Below are 25,669 nucleotides of genomic sequence, written 5' to 3' on the forward strand. Positions count from 1 at the left end.
AGCTGCGCCAAGGATGCACTGCATATGTACCGCCCTTCAATGAACGTCTCGCCAACATGGGTCACTAATTATGTGTCACTGAGTGTCCGGAAAGCGAAAGAACAATCGTCAGCGTTCGCAGGACCCGGCAGGCAGCAAAATACGGTTCAGATAAATATCAATTTATACATGCATGGCAATAATTTCACATAATTGCCCAACCTTGAAACATACGTCACACATAACCCATTCTCAAAGAAATAATTGCTCCTAGAGATGTGGACGTATATGTCAGCGCTAAATATTCGTTTGCCTCTGCCTAAAATAAATAATACAGCATGCTCTGCGTACTTACATACGTAGGCTATCATATTGTTCGTGAATCAAGATAAGGGCAAAATATTTAAACACAAGGCACGAATTTATTTGCATGATAAAAAAACAATATGTAAATCACATTTAGTGCTGGCATATGAATGTATGCAATAAAAACCGCCTGTGATTGGTAGATCGGGATTTCATCTGAAAATTGGGAAAGCAAGGTAGCAAATATAAACGCCATGCTTCTGCTTCTGCCCACATCTCGCAGAGGAACATCAACTGAAGTAATGGCGTCTACCATTGTGCTGACCAGCGTGTTGCTGCCGCTTATATTGCTTTTTCTCCAAGGAAGCTATGCGGCTGATGATGTGGAAGCTAGACGCGATACATTGGGTAAGAACATAAATCCATTATTTTCCTCCGTTCTTGCGAAAATATCAAGTATTTGTTACAATTATATACACTAATGTCATAGTTTGGTTTTATTCATTGTACCATCATTCTCACTTAATATTTCAACGCGTCAAAATTAGAAGTCGATACGTCAAACATTCGTGACAAACAGAACTTATTTCATGTAGCTCGCACCTCATCAACAGGTGCCGACAAGGGCTCCAACATGATCTGTGACAAGCTAGTAGCATGCACAGTCATTCGCCTAACTAGTATTGCAGATTTACTGCAAATTACAGTTTAAGATCGTCACTGAATATGAAGACTACACCAGTCAAAAGTCTGTCTGAATGAATGGCTGGCAATACCATAATCAGGAACATACCTTTATCTCACTATCTTATTTCCTGTACTTTCTTAACGTGCTTAAAGAAAATTTGGCAGAAATTGATATTCAGAATTAGCGTGGACAGCTCTCACTTCAAATTTTGTTACGAAGAAGAATCAGCTGCTAATAAAGAGTCTAAATTCCTGACGTGTATTAATACGGAACGGTTTGTTTGTCGTGCATTAGAATAAGCGTTTTCTTGCATAAAACGCGAGCACCATTTCTTGCCTTCTCTATTGAAGCACATTCTAGAAAAATAGAAGGGAAGCAAGTGGCGCAAGACGATCAGTACAAAAACATAAACTAGCGGCGCATATCACAAGTGTATGCAATCAACCTAGCATCAAGCGGAAAATTTACCAAGTATAGGTACATGATGTGCAGGTTGTCAGCGTATGTCATCAAAGTTTGCGTTCCCGACCTAGTCAGTTTTCGACGCTTGTTATTTTTTGACACGAAAGAACCGACTAGGTCAAAACGAGATTATGGTTAATTTAATAAAAGGTGCACAAAATTTCCTTACTGTCGTTAGTTTTCTGCGCTGGCAAAGCCACCAATAAAAGGAACGTTATGACGTTTAGGGCTTTTCGGACGCTGCTATACACTGCCACCCAATCTGTCCGAGGTGTTCTGCTTCTGGAATTTCCTGGGAAAAATATTTTACGACACGACCGTTTTCAGCAATGCGGATGTAACCGGCTGAATTGAATAATATGTGCTACATGCTTTCATTTTCTTAAGTTGGTTCATTCCTTTTCAGCATGCAACCGGCTGACCCAAACATGCAGTTATCCGGAAAGTATGTTTTTCTTTATAATTCTGTACGCTAGTTCCCACTTTTAGCTGCATTAGTGCTACCTTAATTTTACCGTTACTTTTCAAAGAAATCCACCTTTGTACTTCAGTATACATCGTATATTATAGAATACTGCTTCGAATTATTAGAAAGATGGCATTCGAGGCGAACTGACATTGCAATGAGCCTAATTCATAGCAGCAGTTTATATGTTATAATTCCGACAATACAAAAGAAGTAGATGAGAACTGTCAGAATACACAGTAGTCAACCTTTATTCTGTTAGATAATAGAGCATATTATGATGCTCGTAGTGAAGTCCAGTGTTAAGAGTCAAAATTATTTTATAGGAACTGCATGTCTTGTGCCAGGTTCAAACAACTCGGAATCTAACTGGTTCCATTTCGTGGTACTTTGTTTTGGGCATAACATGAAAGTGTTAACAATTTGGAGCACAGAACGGTGACATATGTGTCTGCAATTTTGTATCTAGCAAAAGCTTGTGGAAAACATGAACCTGCAGACAGCAGTCATGATTCAGTTACCGGTGATGTTTTTCCTATGCGAAAAATTGTTACCAGCACGTAGTGCCTTCTAAAGTAACGCATTCACCGATGGCAATTTCTGTCTGTTGAATAAAATGATGCTTTTATAGCTGAATTTTATTCGTATAAAAGGAGAACCCCTCTTGTATGAATGCTAGCTTTATTATCTGTACCTGGAAATATGAATGCTAGCAATCCTGCGATAATGATGCATAGGCATTTTGAACAGGTAACACGCACCTAATACAATTACGAAATATGCACCTAATATTACCGTCCGCTAGCGTATATGCTGTCTTGGTGCATAGATTCCGCACTTGCTACAAACAGGGCACAAACTTGGTTGATACAGCAATTTCTTCCTTTCATTTCCCATATTGCATCCTGGTTTCGTCTAATGGGCCTTTTAGATATCTAATTTTGCTCTGTTGAAAAATGAGGTAATTTGTATTTCTCTTATCTCATATTTGCACGCAGCAAATCGAATTTTAAAGCGAATCTTTTCTAGCCTATTCCCTTAATTGCGTTCCCTCCTCCCCCTGTGGTTGCCGCTTTCCCAACTAAATACGAGCCTATTACTCTCAAATAATTACCGGAAAACATGAACTAGATCACTGCGCAATATTCCGCGACGCTAAGATTCCATACATATCGACGCTAAAGTACCATAGCTATGCGCCACAAGATTGTTGCACTTTTTCGTTTATGTGGAAGCTGTTTGGGGAAGGTTGCCTAGCGTTTTCGATGGAGGCTTGAACACTGTGAGCCCTATAACCAGTTCATGCTCTAAAGCGAAAAGGAGAACGCATCGATATGGTACTTGCACTCCTTGGTCGTAAATGCGAGGCGGGGAAGCATGAAACAGCAGTGGAAGGGTACCGCGTTGTTCACTATTGATTCGTTAGCCTTCTTTGGGTGTTCACGTACTTTACAGAGCAGATGTTTGTACGAATGTTTCTATCATCCGTTTTCCCGTCAGGTTGGGTGACTGGATCGCGCACGGAGAAATGGTAGCACATCGGGCTCCTGTGCTGAGGGAATAGAGTTCGAAACCAACCATTCATTCAACAAGGGTCTTTGAGCTTGTGACAATAAGTACATACTTGCCCATTTTCAATGAACCTCTTTCACGCCGACATGGGTTACTGTATAGGTTGCGGGACTGGTTAGGTACCGCTGTTCAATGTCATTGACGCCGACATTGACATTGCGTCTTCGATATTGACTTGGATCAATAGGTATTTGGTAATAGGTGTGTGCCACTCTTCCGTGAACGTCTTTTGAGGTCCACTTAGGTGATTAGTTAAATGCCGCCCTACAATAACAAATAACAAGATAAACACGCTTTTGGCAGCTGCGACACCTCCCACGCTCTATGCTAACACGTGACCTCTCCCCCCTGCATTACTGTGGCTGCGTTTCTAGCTACATTTATCAGGCTACTGAATTTGCGCGTGTTGTTATTCATAGACTACCAACGCTTTTTTGTCGACTTGAGTTACTGTACGCGTGTAGGTATTTATGACGCCACTGAATGTACTACCGTGTTTGTATTCATAGTCCACCTACCCGTTTTTTCGACTTGAGTGAACGTACGCGTGTTGGTATTCATGACACTATTGAAAGTATGCGTACAGGCTACCAACGCTTTCTCTCGCTGTTTTCGTTTTTTTTCTTCACTTACACAGAAAATGTATAAAATGAGCTCTGGGTTCCTACAATGAAACTCTTGATAATGGCTGGACCCCGGCCAACACGTCAAAATTAAATATTTGTTTAGGCTTTTGCACGTGCGCCTGCACTTCAAGTAAATAAACAGCGTATCTGAAGACCTACATCCTTCATATATATATATATATATATATATATATATATATAGAGAGAGAGAGAGAGAGAGAGAAAGGCTGACGGCTTACATGATATGCATGATGGAAAAGAAGAGCCATAGAACTTAACCAAATGAAGAGTAAGATGATAGCCTAATTGTGATTGAAACGCACGGGAGCCAATTATAAACTGCCAGTGCCAACAGATTGAGGTAGACACTTCTGCAATGGTACCTTATATTTTATTTCTGCTTTTAAATCAATATTTAGAATTTGCTTGAGATCGATCTAGTCTGCAGTGCTCGACGACGCATTATATGTAGGAAGTGGGAGAAATTATTTGTATGGTGCGAATTTAACCATAAGCCATTGTAATGAAGGTTTTCAAATAACGACACATTGCTCTTTCACTGATAAACGTCACGGCCTCAACGTGACCAAATACGTTGGGAGTGCAAGAAGCCGCTGCAACAAAGCTGGTACATATTTGCGAAAGAATATATCTCGGAAAACATTTCATACATCATTTCGTCCCGCTGCACCATGGTCGAGACTACAAAACTGTCTATTGCCGGAATATTTAACAATGATATGCGAATATAACGAGCTCCATTGTGCCTATAGCCGTTTTTTACAAGTGGGTGTGTCCTAATAAGTGTCCGTCCAAACACAAGCCTAAATATACGAGATATGATTTTCGTTTCAGCATCGCTGACCAACTTGAGAAACAGTTGAACATTCGCTTAAAGAGGCAAATTAAAAATATTTTATGGAAAACCATGTGGCGGAGAAAGTTTGTCCAATATGCCACGTAATTGACTGTGACGTTCCATGTAAATCCCATTCAAAAGTGATTGGAGTTCACAGTAGCAGTGATATGAGCTAAATGGTGAACCGAACGTCTTGAATTACAACATGCAACCTCTCTACTGGCAACGGCTGATATTTCTATGCAGTTTCTCTGTGAGCACCCAGTGTACCGCGGCATCGTGAGTTTTCTAAAACAATAATCAACATCGTTCTTAAGACAATGTTGGCTTCTACGTCGCACATGTGACGTGCTTAAGCATGTCATAGACGCGACATCACTACAAATATGAGTGCCCTGCTTCAAGGCTTGCAGCTTTAAGTTAATAAAGATTGGCTAGTGAACCGCAGCACACCTTTGCTGAATTTCAGTACATTGCCAGGCTCACACCAATGCCTGCAGCTATTTGTTGTAGATGCTGCCATCTAGCGAAAGCAGGGCAGATAGTTCTCGGTTAATGCGCGCGGTGGGTGATCTGTAGCGCGTGACTTTCAACTTCAGATAGAACATGTCGGAGAGACAATAAATAAATGTGTGGTTATGACACCCTCTTCGGGCCGTCTCACTCTTCCCTCCTTGTTACAACATGATGTCAGAAGATTAAGTTCTACCAGCGGATATCTTCTTCTAGTCTTCCAACGTGCGAATAAGTACGCCAGCAAGGAAACGCTGGTGAGCTGCTTGCGATACCAATATTTCGTAACTCCAGCAGCGCGACCCCCTAACGTTCGAGGGCATGTTCGTCATTTATAATTCAACCACAGCATGCCTTCCATTTTTTGTCACCGAACGAGTGGCCGAAATGGAAACGAACTCTTCAACGTTTCCCAACATCCTCAGGGTTGTGCGGAAAGACCGAGAAGCATCAAGTAAATGCACTACTCGACATCATGGGCGAGCAAGCGGATAAAAATTACTCCGCCTTTGCCCTATGGGAAGAGAAGCCCATGAATTCAACGCAGTCGTAGAGCAGCAGCTCGACAAGCAGTGTATTCCGCGAGACAACGCAATTGTTGAACGAGCCAGATTGAGCATCCTAGCGCATGTACCCAATGTGTCGGCCGAATAACTCGTTATTGCGCTTCACACACTTTCGATAGACTGCGAGGGTGGTGCTCTTCGAGAACAGTTAGTGTGTGACCACGTAGCATACGTAATAAAGGTAAGAAGCTATCCGCCAGGCTACAGGTACAGACCTCACCTTTCAAAAGACTCTCGAGTCCAAACGCGAGGTAGGGAGCTACCCTCAGTAACAAGGCAAACACCACAAGGCAGTGTCATCTGTGAACGCAGTTCGATCCGGTGCCTAAACGAGTTACCGCACTTCGAAAGAGGACAGTTATTGGGGCAGCGCAAAAAAGCCATCTCGATCGTTCCATAATAACAGCGCGCAGAAATCATGTTCTTAGTACGGTCAGTATAGCGTTACCTTCGCACTCTATACCCAGTGCGATCAGAAGTCCGCAGAATTTGCAGCAAGGATGGTCGCTACACCTCTGTGTCGCAGTGCCTGAATTATGACGAAACCGGACTAGTCTCCCTCCTCGGAGTACTCCTCGGAGCAATAAAGTTGCCCGAAGTTGCAACATGGAGGGCAACAGTTTTGGTTCAAGGCCAGCCAGTATATTTCAATATCCAGACTGGCGCCGGCAAAACTGTCATCCAAAAGCAAACACTATAGAAGCTCAAGAACAGGTCTTTTCTCGCAGCTCCTCCTCGCGAGCTACATGGTGAAGATAGAAAGATTCTTCCAGACGGAGGAGTAGCCCAAACTCGAGCACACCTACCGTGAGCAAATGACAATTACAAATGTATATGTGTTAGATTACGTCCGCACTCCTTTGCTAGCCGAGCGAGCGTATAGATAACTCACTCTGTTGATATTTCTGAACGCCATGTTTGAGGAAGTAGATAAAAAAAATATTTCCAGCGTTCTGGTCAGGCCCTCGGCAAGCTACAAAAACACCACTGGTTTCAGCTGCAAGCAGGGGCGAAATATTTCGCGCTGAGCTCTCCGAGGCGCATGTTCATTTTTAATATACATAAATACAAAGACTTTACTGAATAGAAAATGTCGCCGTCAACACATATGTAGATGCGCCGAGTGAGTGGCGTGCACCAATAGTACTCGTGCAAGAGCAGTCCGAAGACGTGAAAATTTGCATAGACTTAGAAGAACTGAAGCGCCATGTTCTGAAACAAGCATGCGAGAAGATTTAGATTTTATGTATTCGAAATACTTATTTCCATGTCCGGGAAACGGCACTGTTAAAACCCGGGTATTTATAAGTGACAACTGATTGACCAAATTTGTTGTTAATTCACTAGTTAGGGGAAGATAAGCTAGTGTAGGATACTGGCTTAGATCGACATTTAGAAGTGTTAAGGTTCATGTGCCATGGGGCACATCAATTGGAGATATTATGAAGGTGCACATACAAAGCTGCGATATCAGAGGGGTCAATCATATTACGGCATATCAAGACCAGACCTTCTACCACGACTGTCACGTGCGAATGAAATGACGCAATGCTGCATTCGAGAGAGAGAGAGAGAGAGAGAGAGATGAACTTTATTGAGAACCACCAGTTTAGTCGACTGGGCCTAGGCATCCCACGATGGGACGTCGAGGTCTTGCCTCTTCGCCGCTTCGTAGGCCTACTGGGCCATAGTTCGTCGCCAAGATGGGAGCCGCGCAAGGTGGCGTGCCATCTCGATGAGAGCGTGCCGGGATTAAGGTCTGGGTATTGATTTTGCGCTCCCATAGCCTGTGGGAGAGTGTTGCTGATTAAGTTTTACACATCTTGCACGTGTGGCTTTTGTATATTTCGGGGTATATGATGTGATAGCGTCAGAGGGAGGGGTATGTATTGGTGTGTAACAGGTGAAGGGTGGTTGTCTGTGCCCTCTTTAACTTGCGGTGAGGGGTGAGAAAGGTTATTCTTCCGAGGTAAAATGATTTCACCAGGTCGTTGTATCTTGTAAGGCGGTTTCGTCCTGTGGGTTCATGCACATGCAGCATCTCCGGCACGGTTGACTAGTTCTCGTGCTACGGAGTGTGCAACCTCGTTGAAGTTGGTGAGGTGCGGGTGGGCATCGCCGGCACGTGCTGGGATCCCGACGAGGGTGATTTGATTTTCAGATGAATGCGGGGCTTGATGTAAGACACGGAGTGACTGTTGGGAAATGCCACCCTTGATATAGTTGTTGATTGCCGTGCGAGAATCGCTCACTATGGTGTGACAGGCTTGGTCAAGAGTGGCCAGGGCGATGGCCACTTCCTCGGCCATTTTGGGTAACGATGCTGGCAGCATGTTGGAGCAAGCCGACTGCTGTGGTAACCGCAGCAAAGGGACGTTCATCTTGGCATTCAGCTGCTTCGACGAAGGTGAGGCCCGCGGCGTTGGCTTAAGATTTGATGATGGAGGTAGCTCGTGCCTTCCTGCTGTCTTTGTTGTGGTCTGGGTGCATGTTTTTGGTAATAGGGTCGGCGTGTGTTCATTGCTGAATGTCGCGTGGTATTGGGTGTTTGACCCCATGTTGTCAGTGGTAGGTGATGTCAAGCTTGGTTAGAATACTGCGGCCTCTTTCCATGAGGGTAGGCCGCTCGGTTGCGATGGACGTTGCGCTTCGATTAACACGTCTAGAGTGTTGTGGATACCTAATTGTAGTAGACGTTCCGTGCTAGTTTGGTTGGGGAGTCGTAAGGCTTGCTTATAGGCTCCTCTGATGATGACGCCCACTTTAGTGTTTTCAGCTTTGTACCAATTGAGGAACGGTGCAACGTAAGTAATGTGACAGATGATAAAAGATTGGCCAAGGCGAATGAGTCTTTCTTCCGTCATACCTCTTCGTTGGTTGGTCACTCGTTTCAGCAGTCTGAATGTATCAGCGGTCTGTCCAAGGATCCTGTAGGTAGCCGTAGATTTGGCGCCGTTGGTTTCTATGGTCATACCAAGAACGCGGATGCTAGGGACCATGGGTATTATTCTGCCATTGCTCAGGTGGAGTTGGATCGCCTCGTAGTGGCGTTTATTCGTAGAGCCTCGTGGGGGCCGTCCACGTATTGTGAACGCCCCCCCCCCCCCCCCCCCCCCCCCGCTGTACAGGATACAAGTACTGTACGAGATACTTAGCGCCTGTGAACACTGTGAGCCAGTCTTATTATTGACGTCATCGATGTTTTCAACGTTGTTTTCCACTAACAATCTTATTCTCGTCGCATTCTTTATTGTGGACGTGTGTCTCTTCGATGCTTGTCATCGCCATAGCCCTTTCCGCCTCCTTTGTGTCACTGCCAATTTTTTCATGGGTATGACAACACAGAATGGTGCACTTACAAATCACCATCTCTACAGGAATATTTTCTATGTTATACACATACTGCAATGCACATCTAGTACAGTGCTCCTCCCTTCTGGCCTCCGAAATATTTGTTGAGATGCCCCTACACTCAGAGTCTGCGTGGAAGGGAAAGCTTTCCAGTCATTGCTCAACCGAGTTGATATACGATAGCGCAGTATTTAGCACACCCGACTCATAAATGCACATTTCTGCCACGGCATGGGTTTAAACCTCAGTGGAGATGGTTGTTTTAATGCGTAATTATTCGTAGTGTCAGAGCGAAAAAAAAAGGGTATGTGTTAAGTCTCGCTAGACGTTCACGTGGTAGACGTAGACAGGAGATGGGAGAGCGTCTATATATATTGTTACAATGAAGGGCTTGTTGACACAGGTGGCTCGTTGACACCGGAGTGCAGCTTTGCGCTGTGAGCGCTGCTCTCCATCCAAGGCTCAAAAAGGTTCTGACGCCCGCCATACCCGGCACTTGTGCGAGTCGCCGATGGAAGTACTTCACCTGTTATTGGAATATGCACAGCACGTGTGACCATTAGGGGACATTATACCGTTGTTTTATTTATGGTCCTTGAACACCGTCCACACGACCTCATTCTTGGGCTCGATTTCTTTTCAAAACACTCTGCCCAAATTGGCTGCTCCGCTGGTGTTCTACAGTTGGATCTGCCGTTTCCTGGCGAGGCCACAACATGTGCTTCACACCGCTTATGTTCTGCTGAGTTTGCAAGGCTGTCCCCACAGGCGGATACAAATGTCCTCCTGACACCCTGTCCTCCCATACATGTAGGCGAGTACGTCGTGTCGCGGCCTAATGACGTGGTTTTGTCGCGCCATATTGCCCTATCGAGCATCTTATTCCGGATCCTCAAAAACTGCGATCGCGTTCAATTTCGCGTCTTCGATGCATGTGCTGCCACATGGTATCGCCATAGAGCATATCAATGCTTTGGAATAATTTGAGATTTCTTATTTGGCCTCTTAATCCTTCTTCAGTAGCAACGGACCTTTACCACCCACTCCTTGGTGCTCGATGCCTGCGGACATTGTTTGTAAGACGATTGCCCCCGATCTTCCTTCCGAGCAAACAACAGCGCTTCGTCACCTTCTGCCGTCTTATCGGGATATCTCATTCGGACGGCCGTCCATTTGGCCAGACATCTGTTGTCATGCATCGCAACAACATCGGTGACACCAGCCCCATTCATAGGCGGCCATATCGTGTCTCCGCTACAGAAAGGGCCATAATAGAGAAAGAGGTCGACAAGATGATATACATGGACATCATTTAACCTTCCAGTAGCCTGGGGGCATCACCGGTTGTCTTAGTAACGAAAAGAGACAACTCGTGGCGCTTCTTCGTTGACTACCGTCACCTCAACAGGATAACAAAGATGGTTGTTTATCGACTGCCTCGTAAATAATACACTTCTGACTGCCTTGGCGGATCCCAATACTTTTCAATAATTGACCTCCTTTCCGGCTATTGGTAGATTAGCGTCCATGAGATCGATCACGAGAAAACCGCTTTCGTCACACCGGGTAGTCTATTCCAATTCAAAGTCATGCCATTTGGATTATGCAATGCGCCAGCTACATTCGAGCGCATGGTGGACTCTCTCATGCGTGTTTTGAAGTGGTCAACATGCCTCTGTTACCTCAAAGATGTGATTGTGTTTTGCCGACCCAGTGGCGCCTCATGGCCATCATCTCCGTGTTTCGCAGTGCAGGCCTTCAGCTAAACTTTTCGAAGTGCCCTTTCGGTCGCCGCGAAATTACCACGCTCAGTCATCTCGTAAACGCCGCAGGAATCATGAACCCTACCTGATTCGCAGAACGTTCACGCCGTGCGAAATTTCCCGGTACCTTGTTCAACAAACAAGGACCGCAGTTTTATAGGCTTATGCTCTTATTTTCGGCGATTTGTGAAAAAATTTGCCGACATCGCTCGCCCTCTCACTGAGCTTCTTAAGGAAGACGACTCTTCCTCTTGGGGACCACTACAAGAGAAAGCCTTCTCTACCCTGATTGAGCTGCTTACTTCTTCACCGATTCTGTCACACTTCGGCCCTTCTGAGCCCACTGATGTACGAATTGACGCGAGTGGTCATGGCATCGGCGTTGTCCTCGCTCAGCGTCAACAGGGCCAAGACCGTGTCATCGCTTATGCCAGCCGCCTTCTTTCCACGCCCGAGCGAAATAACACCACTACTGAGAGGGAATGTCTCTCGCGCGTATGGGTGGTCATGAAGTCTCGATCATACCTTTTTGGTTGAAGCTTCCGCTTCGTAACTGATGATCCCGCCTTCTGCTAGCTCTCTTCTTTCAAGGACCAAACTGGACGACTGGCACGTTGGGCATTTCGTCTGCGAATATATACATTTTCTACTACGTATAAGTCAGGATGCCTGCATAAAGACGCTGACTCTGAATCCCGTGGATCAGCCGGACGATACCGATGCTGACTCGGACATCTGTGTTCTGTCCCTCTCCGGCTTTCTACATATTGGCGACGAGGAACGCCAAGATCATCTTCTTCGAACACATATGGACCGCCTAAGCTCCTCGCCCAATAAGTCTTCCCTCCGGATGATCGCCTTGCGCGATGGAGCTTAAATGCTGTCGTAGCGTTTGGTATGATGGCGCGGAGCTCGTCCTAGTCGTTCCAAATCAGGGCCGACTGGCCGTAGTCCAGCAACTTCATGACGCTTATACTGCTCGACATCTGGTCATCACTGGTACTTACGATTGCGTGCGGCACTGCTTGTTCTGGTCCAGCATTTATCGCTATGTGCGCCATTATGTCAGCTTCTTGCCACTTGTATCAGCGCCGGAAGACACCTACTATGCCTCCTGCTGGTTTGCTACAACCAATTGATATCTATACAGGGCCCTTCTTCCGTATGGGCCTCGACCTCCTGAAGTGCCGGTCACACGAGCAGTCGCTTCCTCTGATTTCTCGAGGCAGCGCTTGAAAAAAACTGCTCGCAACGGTCCATCCAGATGCCAGAGTGGCAAACGGCAAGGGTCCCAGGCCACTTGCAGAGTATGGCCTTACCAGGAGGGAATGCGCAACGTTGCTTCGACGGCGCACGGGCTGTGTCTGGACGGCGGCGCGGCTGCACGCCAAGGGACGCTCCACCTCACTGTTTGCGAACATTGCGGCGGCTCCGAGACCCTCGAGCACCTTCTCTTTGCTTGCTCAGCGCTGGCACAGGACCGCTCAAGGGTCATCACTGCCTACAGGCAACAAGGTCTACCTGCTGCGACAACCAGCAACCTCCTGTTCCCGTCGCCTCCCCACCTCCGAGTCTCCATAGCCTCTTGGAGTTTGTGGCATTGAACGGGATCACCGCCCATCGCTAAGCGCTCGCCCCCAGCAGGCCACCGCCTCCATCACCAGCCTCCTCCATGATCGGATGAGACTCTTGCTGCTTCTCCTTCTCTTCCCTTCCTTTCAACATCGTTATCTCCTTGTTCCCCTTCCCCTGACGCTATGCCGTGCTCCCTAATAGGGCAGCAGAAACACGTCATTTTTCTTCAATAAAATCACTACTACTACTACTACTCTCCCACTGCGGCGCATGCGCGCAGCCCTGCCGTCCTCTGCCGCCGACCCTCTCTGGGCTCTCGCCCGCCTGCCCCCTAACAGTGTCGACATCGGCGTTTAGCAGTTCGTCACTGACGCCAGCGTTTCGACAGCTGGTTGTGTGCAGTCACACAAACAACGCGCACAACTGTTGTCGACGGCAGCGGCGTTTGGTCCGCGTTCGCACCGAACGCGCGTAGCGTTTGTGACGTGTTTATGAAGAACGTGTCAACCTATGCCGTACACCCTATGGCGTTGTACCATAGCGACCATAAGGCGATGGTCCCTGTGGTCACTAAATCAATGGAAGCCACCGGATCATATATATTTCTCCTTCTATAATTGTTTAAATAATCAATTACACCATCACCTCTTAATAGTCATAATTGGAAATACATAATTTTCACCATAGTACAGCTTCGCTGGTCTTCCATCTCCACCTCAGTGGAAGGGATGACAGTTATTTTGTACAAGTGCTATTTAATAATTCTCATGGCTTCACATATCTTTCTTTACTTTTCACCAGCAGTAAGCGCAGATTTAAGCCCGCATTGACTGCCTTTAATTTGGACGTGCCACATTGCGAGAATGAAAGTATACCGAGCATTTTTTACATTGTATTCCTTATTGGTAGATTCTGCGAAGTAAAATCAGTGATAAACCTTTAGAAGTGTTACAAGGCTTCCGCTGCAGAAACACTCGTAAATGTTTGTATTGTAGTGACCTGCATACTAAAGCACTTGTGCCCCTCGTGCACACACAACTTGTTGAGAGAGAGCATCAGGTATGACATGCGCATTTTCCTTCCAGTACTAGAAGTAGAACTTAATCAATCTTTAATTTACCTCTAAAGTGTATGGCAAACATATGTGCTCATCGAGAAATATGGTCATGTAGAAACTGCGTGCCGTTCGCTTTGCAGAATTAGGTAAGGGATATTTACGGTTCCGACATGTAAAACAATTTTTGCCCTTAAAACCTGATTTCCACCTTAATATTTCCTAGTTACTTTTAAAACCAGAGCAAATCCGAGCTTCGCAAAATGTATTAGGTCGCCAATAAATAAAAAATGTAAGGCAAAATCGCTCCCCAATTATTATTACGGACATCAACGAAGGCCGCATATTGTCACTCAGTAAGAACCAATGTACTTCGTGAATACTCATACTTAGAATAAAATAATGTTACACCGTAATGCAAACTTTCAAGGTTTTTAAAACGTTGTTCTTTTCATTCGATTAAAAGTATCCACATTTTATTTGCTTAATGCACGTCATCTGAAAAACAGGTATACACTGAGCCTGGTGTAGGACACACGCGTACACCCTAATTCGAGCACCATCTTTGCGGTTGCGATACTTACTAATTCCTATTGGCCATCAAAAATTCTTCTTATTGCATTTTTTATCTTTGTAGGTTGCCAATGCGACTGGCAATCAGGCCCCGGTGAGGTGGTTCAGGACTTGGTTCACTACAACCCATCAACCAACCAGTGTGTACAAGGAGGAAAGGTAGCCAACTGCAACGGATTTACCAGAATGAACCAGTGCGAGGCTTCCTGCGTAAACAACGTTAGGGGGCGTTAGCCGCATACGTTATTACCATCCTTTGATGCGTACGTCGTAATAAAGTAGTTGATAAAAGTATGAAGTTGGTGTCTGCTTTGAATGCGTATACCATAGCACTACTTTATTGAGGGTTACATTTTCGGGTTTGCGGTATACTTTGATGGGACAGTAAAACGACGTGTGTCCGGTTTATTTAAAGGTTGAGGAACCCCACACGGCTGCAGTGAAACTATGCGTAGCATCTTAGTGGCTGTGACCTTCGTCGTTCATTTGCTCGAATACGCCTTGCATTGCCTTGCAACCCCAGCCCTGTCTGCGCCGTCTCGACGCAGACTATAATTGCATGGAGAGCTAGCAAGAAGCATCATTTGAGCCGGGACGCTTACACGATGTTTCAGCATAGATGAAGCACTTGATGAAATTAAATAGTAACAAATAAACGGAGGAGAATAAACAGAGAACGTAGGCTTTACTTGTTATTTGGGGCGTGGTATATGTATGAGCTAGGCAATTTGCAGATGCAAGTTAGAATCAGTTAGCACAAGACAGAGGTAAATGTAGATTGCAGCGAGACACCTTCGTTCTGCAGTGGAAATAAATATAGGCTGATAATGATGGTTATATGTATGAGCACGTTTAAGTTAGTAAACTGAATTGACGGCTCAGTATATCTATCTGTCTTACATATTTTTTGTTCATGTATTTCGTGCTGCTCCTTCATTCGGAATGTAGCACCAACAAACTTCTGCATCTATCTTTGAGCTTTGGAAGTTTGCTAACTTCCGTGGGCAAAAAGCACATGTATTCTCGTACCGAACCTCCTATTATTTGTTATATATTCTTTAAAATGGACAGTGTTGCTCTCCCAAACACTGGCGGTGGTGGTGCTGATGTTGAAGCAGGCCGCGTTAGCCTGGCACACATAGTCGGCAATTGTTCCGCCTGATCCTCCTTCGAGATAAGATCAGGGGTGTGTCACCAGGTGTCCATGAGCCGCGTGTCTCGCAGAAAGGGTATCAGCAGTCGTTGGGCTCTCTTCCTGATTGCCGCGGGCCGTCCGGGAAAAACGAGGTCTTCAAGGATCCTGTGCGCAAGACCGATCTTTTCTAGGCTGTCCACCATCGCTTTTCATTCTGTGTCAAACTGCGGGCATAGCCAAATGAAATGTTTAATGTCACCAATGTAAGCACAGTAAGCACAGAGTGGGGAAGCGCAAAACACAGACTTGAATAACCAAGCTGGGGTGTAGGGGGAGTCGGTCCTGTTGCGGTATAAAAGCGTCGCTTCTTCGCCGGTAAATCCATGGTAAATTGATAAATCCAATACCGCTGACACAGGCTTCGTGTGCATTCTGGTGGACCTTTCTAAAGTGAAAAGGGATTGCACCCTTAGGGTTCTGAAAGTTTTTGGAGCTTACACTTTTGGCGAGAAATGTCAGCGCTAGGCGTGCAAGGGCGTCAGCTTTCTTGTTTCTATCAATTCCTACGCTTGATGGTATCCACTGAAACCTTATGTTAAATCCTTTGCTCGTTAGGTCGTTAATCAGTGCCAGAGTATGCCTTGTAAATTTCTCAAGAGGTAGGCCACGATGCCTCTGTAACGCTGACATGGAATCCGTCAGCACCACGTCATCTGGTGCGTTAAGAGTTAAGAGTTAATGCACGGCATTAAATGCATTGTCGTTTACTTCTCCCAAGTTTTTTCGGAGGCAAATGAGAGTAATATTTACTTCCAAAATAAGCCCCTCCAAAGCTTTTATGCACTGTTAAATGCTCAAAATGCACTCTCTTAAAATGCAAGCCGTTGGCTTGCATTCCCTGCGCGACTGCTTTTTGAGCATTTAGAAATAGTTAAAACTTTGCAGGGCTTTAGTTCGGGCTGTTCTGAAGCCAGTACACAAACCTTTCAGATGGTTTTGTGCACTATGAAAGGTTACACACAAAGCAAGCACTAACAAAATATATTTATTAGAAATATTGCACTACAATTAAAATGCAGTCCTGTTCTTTCTAGCATGGGTATATTGTTGACTAGAAAACTTGTACATGTTCGAAACATTATAAAAATACAAGCAATTTACAATAGTTTCAGTGGCCAACAAATGGTCTAGCACAATAAAATAATAAACATGAAAATCCTATAGCACAAACATAAGAAACCTGAACTTATCACATACTGAACATATATCACAAATACATGACATTTCGCCCTAGTTGACTAGAAAGCTTGTACAACAGCTAAATCACTAAATTATTGCAGGCACTGTACAATGGCGCCAGTGGCCAGCAAATGGTCCAGCACAAAAACAAAAATGCACAAATTTAAAAAACTTATCGCATACTTAACATATATTACAAATATATCAGGTTTCAACCAGCTGAATAAACACTCGGTTTTAATCAGCGCTTCCTCAATCAGCAATTAGTCCAGCACTTCTGCAAATTACTAGGTTTGTGAAGCTGTCAAATCTAAGCCAGGTAATATCCGCGCAAAGCGCAGTGCAGCTTCGGACGTGCAAAAGGTTACCCATTTAGCGATTCTAAACCTGTCATGGCGGTTTCGTAGTACCAGATACCGCTGACAGATTCACTCCGCGGTCGTGCTGTGTAAAGATGAGTCTATTCAGCACTCGACGTGACTAGAGGCCCCTCCGTTTCCAAGAGGAGTGAACAATTGGAAGGGCCAGCTTGGCAGCTGTCGGTAGCATGATCACTCCATCCCATTGAACCACCACCATACGTCACCAGCTGCACTTTGGGTGAAGTGAGAAGTAACCTTTTTGACGTCCAAGGCCATGCTGTGCATGAACGTTTTGGACAAGCCGTACAAAAGGTACTCTAATTTACAAACTGTGGCACTCTCGAGGAAGTGAGGCTTTGCACCGTAACTAGGGAGGCGGCAGCTATCCTACGAAAGGGGGAAAAAGGAAGCAGCACACGAAATTTTTGTGTAAGTACTCATTTTACAATCACTTGTGCATTGCTGCCTGTAAGTGGTATTCTGCATGGCTTAACGCAATATAAATAAGTGTTAAAAACCTTAGCACTGTATTGAGAGAGGTTAACTTATCCAACTTATTAAGCTGAAACACAACACAAGTGATTGACATCCCTGAGGGCCTTTCTTGCACACCTTTGCTCATAACAAACATTTGGGCTTGCACAAATGTTCACATTGTGACTGGTTAAAACATTTATAGCACTTATATCTTGCTTTGTCGCACAAAAAGTAATAAAAAATCAACTGAGCTAATTTAAAACTCCTAAAGTCATCACACATAAAAAGGCTTGACTAGACCATTTGAGTAATCATTCTTGGAACCTGTACCGGCTTTATCAAAGTACAATGGCGCATAACATACCAGCCAGTACATTAAAATTAATCTGCAGCTTGTCTACTGCTATTACTCTTGTGTATCAAGCTCAGCGTGTTTACAACATAAGATAAGAGCTGTGCACTACCCATCAATTTGATGTGCTGGCTACCATTTCTTGAAATGCACAAAGCCTACACATACTTTTAAAATAATAAAATATTGAATTATCAATAAAAATTCAATTATATCAGCTGGTCGGTTGTAAGGCATCTGAAATAATGCCAGTTCTTATCATTTACGTCTGTGGGGCAAAGGGCAGAACCTTGAAGCTCTATGAATGGCTGATCATGTATAAATGATTGGTATGTGAATGTAGCACATCTTTGAATACAAAGGTGACTGGAGGAACAAACACCATGTGTTGAATTACTTTAACCTTGTTTACAGCAGTATGCTGATGCATATAATCTACACGTTTATTGTGCTGAGCATACAAATGGTTGTGCTCTTGCGGTTACTTTATCGTTACGGAACAGTTTGCATAGCTTACTCATCCCGAAATTCAACTCAGTTTTGCTCTTCTACTTTATTTTGTCACTGGAATACACACACACTTGTTTGCTTTGTCCTCTGAGAAAAATGCCACTGCAATTACTGACTGAAACACCTAAACCACTGCCTGAACCTATAGCTAACCAAGAACCCAGAAAAATAAAAAAAAAGATGAAAAGTTCTTGCTGAAGAAGCATAGCGATGCCTCAGTTACCAGAAAGGGGAACAGCAACTGAGCATCTCACAGCGTAAGGCTGCGAAGCTGCTCATGCCTGCCCTTTGCTGTTGCACGCAGCCTCGGCTTAACGGCCTCTTCATCTTGGCATTCGGCATTGTTTCGAAGCCATTAGTTGTGCAGCTACAATGACTCCACAGTTTCCCCATATGTCACTAGATGACTGCAATCCTGAAACACAAGAAAAATGAAATGAGATGATGCAACACCACAAGAAGGCAGAAGTAAATGGTTCATTACGGCGCATCTGTGACATTACATTACATTATTTACATGTAATCTTGCTTTCCTTTACCCTTTCATGCTGCTTTCTTTCTGACTGCTACATGAAAACCATTACATGAAAATGCGCCATTGGGTCTTTTTCATGTAATGGTTTAGCATACATTTCATGCTACAGGGAAGCTTATTCTTTGTAATCAATTTCTTCCAATTCTGAGCTCAGAAAAAGTGCCACAAGACCTGTCAAAGTGGAGACGCCACACGGGCTAGTCATGGTTTCCCTGCCAATCCTTAGCCCATGTCCATACTGTTTTTCTTTCCATATGAGTTCAGCAGACAATTCATGCTACACAGCACCTGGATCTTAGTTGTCCCTTTCTCTGAATGCATAAACGGTTTATATCATTTATCCAATGTGGAAATGGACCTGCCCGAGACAGCATGCCAGAACACAGGCATGTGCCCCACCTGTCAGATGGTTAAGTCAAATTTTGTATGTTTTAAATGAAGTCTGCACATTGTTTTCTTATCTTTTTCATTTTTGCCAGCGGCTTTGGGAGAGGCAGGGAATGTGCCGAAACATAAAACAAGTGTAACAATCCCGCACATAATAAACAGACAAAGTACTCTTCATGTCGCCATTACTAACTTCTTCTTTATTCTCCCCTGACCCCCGGCCCCTTTACTAGAAATTCTGTCTTTCTTCTTCAACTGCTTGAGCACGCTTCACTCTCCCCGCCATTGTCTTCATCCCTCCTGGGATGGTATTTAAAAACGTTTGCTATAGAGGCTGATTCCACGGAGCCATTGGGGCCTACATGCCAGACAGTCTTTAAGATTCCCTGTTGGCTTGCTGTTTTGACAACAGAGAATGGTCCTCTGTGATTTGAGCATGAGTTCGACAGCCCTTTTCTCAGTAGCACCAAATCTCCAACCTCTATTCTTGGTATGGTTGTGTTTTGTCTTTTGTCAAAGTTCCTTTTCATTCTTTCACGGTACTTAACTTCGCTCTCTTCATTTCTTCTCTCTTCTGTCAGTTGCAGCGCTGCTTGAATTCCTAGAGACGTGTCGGCTGGTAGATAGGTTGGGTTCCCGGTAGCAGCAAAGAGCGGTGTGCATCCCAGAGCTGTTGTATAGGATCGGTTATGATGAGCTACCGCCGCTTCAAGGCAGCACTTCCATCCACCTGGGAAGTCTGGATACGTATTTATGTACTGTTTAATGTCCCGAATAGCTCGCTCAGCTAACCCATTAGCTGCTGGGTGATACGGTGCTGTGAACCTGAGCGTAACTCCACGTTGCTCGGCCCATTCCTTAAGGTGATGGCTCCGAAAGGCAGGTCCGTTGTCTGACACTACTACTTTAACGTTGTCAAACATCTTTCGGCTTAGAAAGGAAATCACACTGTTGGCGTCCTCCTTCCCCAGTTCTGCTGCCACCATCCTGGTGCACTCATCCACACACAACACGAATGCTTGCGTTTTCTTCACGCCTTCAGATTTTTTTCGGAGTTCAGCGAAGTCCATGTGAATAACTTCAAATGGTACGCTTGAGTGCGTCGGTAATGTCATCTGTTGGGTTGGTTGCTTGAACATTACTTTATTCACCTGGCATTTGTGGCATGATTGCACGTATCTTTTTGTGTCTTCCTTCATGCGGGGCCATGTGAACCTTTTCGTCAGTTTCATGTAGGTCCGCCAAAAGCCATCATGACCACCTGAATGGGGACTATTGTGGTAAAGGTCCAGAATTTTCGGAATCAGTGTAGGAGGCACTGCTATTTTACCTGTCTGGGTCAGTTGCAAAAGTTCAGTTCCTTCCCAAATTTTGGCGGTACCTATTGCTTCGTGTTGCACATCAAGAACTGTTACCCCCAATCTAGACATTGCGTCCGCATCTTTCATAGAAGCTCCGGGACGGTGATTCACTTCAAAGTCGAACTGTTGAAGCTCGCTGACCCACCGTGCGACTTTTCCTTTTGGCTCCGTCATATTCAAGAGGTGGGTAAGTGCCTCATGATCTGTGTACAACTTGAATCTGGTACCTTCCAGGTAGGAACGGAAGTACCGAATTGCCTTTAAAACGGCTAGAGCTTCCTTCTCTGTCGTCGTGTAGTTCACCTCCGCTTTGTTAAATGTGTAGCTGTGGTAGCCAATTACGCTTAGTTGGCGATTGTTCGGCTGACTTGTGTCTCGCTGGTATAGTATCGCACCCGTTCCGTAGTGCGAGGCATCTGTATTGAGCTCAAATGGTAGAGCAAAGTCCGGCAGTCTGAGGACTGGATCAGACGAGATAACTCGTACTAGCTCTTGGTAGGCCACCTCACAGTCACCCGTCCAACAGAATGGTACGTCTTTTTGTGTTAGTCTAGTCAGTCATCTAGTTTTCAGAGCATAATCTTGGATAAATGCTCTAAAATGTCCTGCCAACCCCAAAAACACGCGTAATGAATGAACATCAAAAGGTTTCACAAGTTTTGCAATGCGTGCCACCGATTCTTCTTTTGTGTTTTTTGTAGTGCCATCCAGAACTCTGCCCAAGAAAGTCACCTTGTTCTTGAAAAATTCACTCTTCTTAAAATTGACCTTTAGGTTGTCTTCTGACAAAGCGGTGAGGACATGTGCCAGGTGTTGTTCATGGAGACGCTCGCTTTTGGAATACACAATAATATCATCTACGTAGACATTGCAGAAGCGGCCAATGAACGGATCCAGAACCATATTCATTATTTCCTGAAAGCAGCTGGGCGAGTTCTTCCATCCGAAGGGGAGGCGGTTGTATTCGTAGATGTCAAACAGAGTTATGAACGCCGTATACTGCTTTGTATCTTCTTGAAGTGGTACTTGCCAAAAACCTTTACAAATGTCTATCCTAGAAAACCAAGTACATCCACCTGTGTCATCAATAATTCAATCTATTCTTGGCATAGGGAATGGAATTAGATGTGTCTGTTTGTTAATTGCTCTGCTAGTCAGTTCAGAGTCGGAGGCGTCCATTTTCTTGGGTGCTATGGTTATCGGCGATGCATATGGTGATACGGACGGACGGATAATACCTGCGTCCAACATCTTCGCAAGCTCTTCTTTAAGCCATGCCTTCTTTTCTCTGGTGAGGTTGTAAGGTTTCCTCTGTACTACAGTTTCGTCATGTAATTTAAACGGGACTTCAAACTTCGTAGCACCTGGAGGATAGCCTCCACAGCAGTATAATTCAGGATAGATTAGAGGTATGTCATCTCCTTTCTTCACAACGCGAATTTCATTTTCTTTTCTAACAGGTTGCGGCTCCTGCCCATCTTGGCTCACAGACACAGTGTCATCCCAGTGTATGTTCAGCTTGAGCAACTTCATGTCCGGACGGGAGAGTAGAAAGTCATACTCAATGCCTTCTATAGCCAGTGCCAGTATTTCTGCAGTTTGTGATTGGTACTTAAGCTTTAGGCGCATCTATTCGCAGTGTTCCTTCTCATGCCCGTCGTAGCCTCGTACAACCACTGTTTTTCCTGTGAATATCTTCTCAGTTTTAGCTCTGCTTCTTTTTATAATTGAAACCGAAGCTCCACTGTCTACAAGAGCTCGCATTGTCTCACCGTCCACTTCGAGTTGTATATGCAATAAACCTGATGACAGCCAGCTGAACTGTCTCACTTGCTGTAGAGACATCTTTAGAATTCCCCTCGGCTTCTTCGTGCTCTTCATTGTTTAACTCTGTGGGTTTCTGTACGGGAGTTATAGGTCATGCAGTGCTCGCGCCAAAGTTAGACCTGACATCGTCCAACACCAACGAACGCTTCTCATCCAAACGATTGACGCTTGGCGTCCCTGAAAAATTTTGTCTAGCCTTGTAGCTTCGCTCAGCCCAGCTATGCGGAAATAGGTTTAGCAGTTCCAAGAGCGCTTCGAGCGTTTTCGGGCCTTGTGCTAGATCCTGTCATTGCAAATCTCTAGGTAAACCATGGATGATAAGGGCAAGGCGTGATGACAGCGACAGTTAAGGTTCAGTGAGGCGAAGAAGTCTCTGTTTCTCCAGAAAATACTCGAGTGGCGTGCTGGACTTGAAACGGTACAATAGTGCTTCATGCCACCGTCAACCGGATTCTTACTGAAAGTCAGAAGGAAACTCTCCTTTCATTTAAACCAAGGTTCAGGCTCTCGTTGCGAAAGTCGCTACTCGTGCGACTTTCTTGTTATCCCGCTAAGGAATTGTCGCATGTTGATCACTAGGTCTTCATCAGACAGCCATCCATTGTTCTTCGCAGCTCGTTCATAGAAAGTTATCCACCGTTCTGGACTTTCGGATGAGCCGTCGAACGTTTCAGGACGTACTATTTGTGATGTATGGTTCGCCCGTTTGGTTAAAGTAGAAGCCAGAGTCTCAATAATGGAGCTTTGCTGCGAAATTTGCTGTTGGTGAATTTATATGGCTCGAAGGAACTGTCGCTAGCTCGTCAGATGAAGTATGCCGGAGCATGAAAGTTCTTTCTATCGGTGTCAACATCAGCTTGTTGAATAGACGCAGCGGAATATTTACTTTCACTGAATGTTGCTCCAAAACTTGCTCTGAAGACACTGAGGCTTCATCCAGAACGAGATTCAGAAGCTCACTTGTAGTGACGTGTTCGGGAAGGTCAGTGGCGGCTTCGTCCTCGACTTGATATTTCTTGAATACCACAGAGTTGCTGCAGTTCTCCACAAAGAAGGTCACCCACATATTGGTTCTTGTTGTCGGCTGCGCCAAATTATGTAACAAGCCCGCACATAATAAACAGACAAAGTACTCTTCATGTCACCATTACTAACTTCTTCTTATTCTCCCCTGACCGCCGGCCCCTTTACTACAAATTCTGTCTTTCTTCTTCAACTGCTTGAGCACGCTTCAACAAGTATCCTCGGGAAAAGCAGGGGTCGTGAGAGGATGGGTCATTGAGTTATCCCAGGAGTGGCAAAGGGCTGAGAGGCAATTAATTTATAAGGGCTCCGCAGGAGACTGCATCTCCCACCAGGAAGCATCTGTGCTCCAATTCTGCTAACCTTAAAAGTTTGGCAGCTTTTGTATGCAAATTACGAAACACAATCCTGTCCATTGTCACTAAAATTTCCCCAAGGTTATTTCCTGTCATCGGTTATTTCTCGTACCGAAAACATGTTGTCTTATTTTGTTCTGACTACAAAGAAAGCAATTCATAATGGTGTATATGCTGCAGTCATCAGTGCCCCGCAGCCTATCTTTTAGAATGTTGCACTACGCCAGACCATAAAAGTGTTTTAATTTGCTGACAATATTCAAATTAAACCAGAACTGAAAATTTACTTACGGTTGGGCGTAGCAGCAAAATAAACACAAAAATGCAGTTAAACTTGGAACGTATTGCTCATAGAGCCGACAAATGATTACAACACGGTACCAGCACTCCCTGTACAGCAAGTGCTTGTGCAGGTCCTTTATGTTTACTTTTTTTTTGCTTGTTTGTAGACGAGATAATAGAGCATAGGAGGCGAGAAAAACAAACGATGCAGCGCTGCCTAACAGAAGTGACTGAGGGAAGCCAAGCTTAGTATTCGGTGTGGAATGCGACGTGCCTTCAGCTTTCATCCAGCTTTCAGCGAGACAATCATCGTGTGGCTTGCGATGACTGGACCTAGCCAAGTGGCATGTGCGTGAGTAGATGTGACCATTACCCCAATTTTTGGAGGAGTAGATATTACTTGTAAACAAACTACACGCCAAGAATCCGCACTCTGTTTGGAGTGCGTGTAAAAATGGTCATGTTGCAAAATATCACGTACAGCTCGTTCCCTGTTAGTGTTAGCACGTGGCTTATGCTCAGCGTAGTGCCATGTGAGCCAAGCGCAAGTATAAAAATCTATGAAGGCAACGCATGTCATCTGCTGCCGTACTGCCCTATTGCTTCACTCGTGCATGGCACGTGATCAAGAGGAGTGAACAATTGGAAGGGCCCACTTCCAGAGGGAACATTTATGTTTAATGCACTGCCACTGGCAAGATAAATGCAGGTAAGTCCACCCATTTCTACTACAGTGGAACAACATGCCCAAAAGTAAGAAAACTTCAATGTTTTCGAGATGTTATTTCTGAACACATCAAATACCTTGGCTATGCTGATGCAGTCTCACATTAAAATAATGGCTTTTTGACTTGCTGCAATACACTGCACATATACCACATTGTAACTGAAGGGTCTGACCTGCCAGAATACACTACAGATCGAATCCACAGCAGATAATTTTTCCAGACATTCCGTGATACCATGACGTAGCCTGACATCATCGAATCGTGCCGTGTGTAACTGCGCTGAAAACAAGCTGCTCACGGTCCGACCTGTTGCATTACACCACCCTCCATCCACGAAAATAATGGTCTTGCGGTCTATATTTGGTCTATCATGCGATAACGTCCTAATGCGAAGCCTATATCGGGTAGAGGGCGCGATGTGGCAAAGACTTATAGAAAACACACTTTTTGAATGGTCAATGCGTGGCTAGCTAAGCACTACTTTCCCCCCTCCAAATCGTGTTAATCACAACTGCAGCACGTGATGTGCTATCGCACTTGCTGGTAAGCAAAGGAGTAATCCCATGCCGACCTCCTTCCAGGTTGTACATTCGCTCCTGCTAAGAGTGCCAACACTTTAGGTTTTCCTGCGGATCCGAAGTCCAGGCCATTACAGCCACTTTCATGCTTACTCGACCCCTCGAGTTGGCATGGCCGTAGTGTTTAGATGGCTGGCTAGCGACGCGCAACTTTTCCACTCTAA

General features: G+C 44.9%; 1 protein-coding gene across 1 annotated transcript; it reads left to right on the top strand.

Moving 5' to 3' along the window:
- Positions 1-546: 546 nt before the first annotated feature.
- LOC125946520 (R.appendiculatus Kunitz/BPTI-like protein) lies at positions 547-14,647 on the top strand. Its single transcript, XM_049670026.1, has 3 exons — positions 547-693; positions 1,842-1,880; positions 14,418-14,647. The coding sequence occupies exons 1-3, from the start codon at positions 588-590 to the stop codon at positions 14,585-14,587; spliced, it is 315 nt and encodes a 104-aa protein (XP_049525983.1). The 5' UTR covers positions 547-587; the 3' UTR covers positions 14,588-14,647.
- Positions 14,648-25,669: the final 11,022 nt, after the last annotated feature.

This window comes from Dermacentor silvarum, chromosome 7 (assembly GCF_013339745.2).
Source record: "Dermacentor silvarum isolate Dsil-2018 chromosome 7, BIME_Dsil_1.4, whole genome shotgun sequence".
NCBI classification, from domain to species: domain Eukaryota; kingdom Metazoa; phylum Arthropoda; class Arachnida; order Ixodida; family Ixodidae; genus Dermacentor; species Dermacentor silvarum.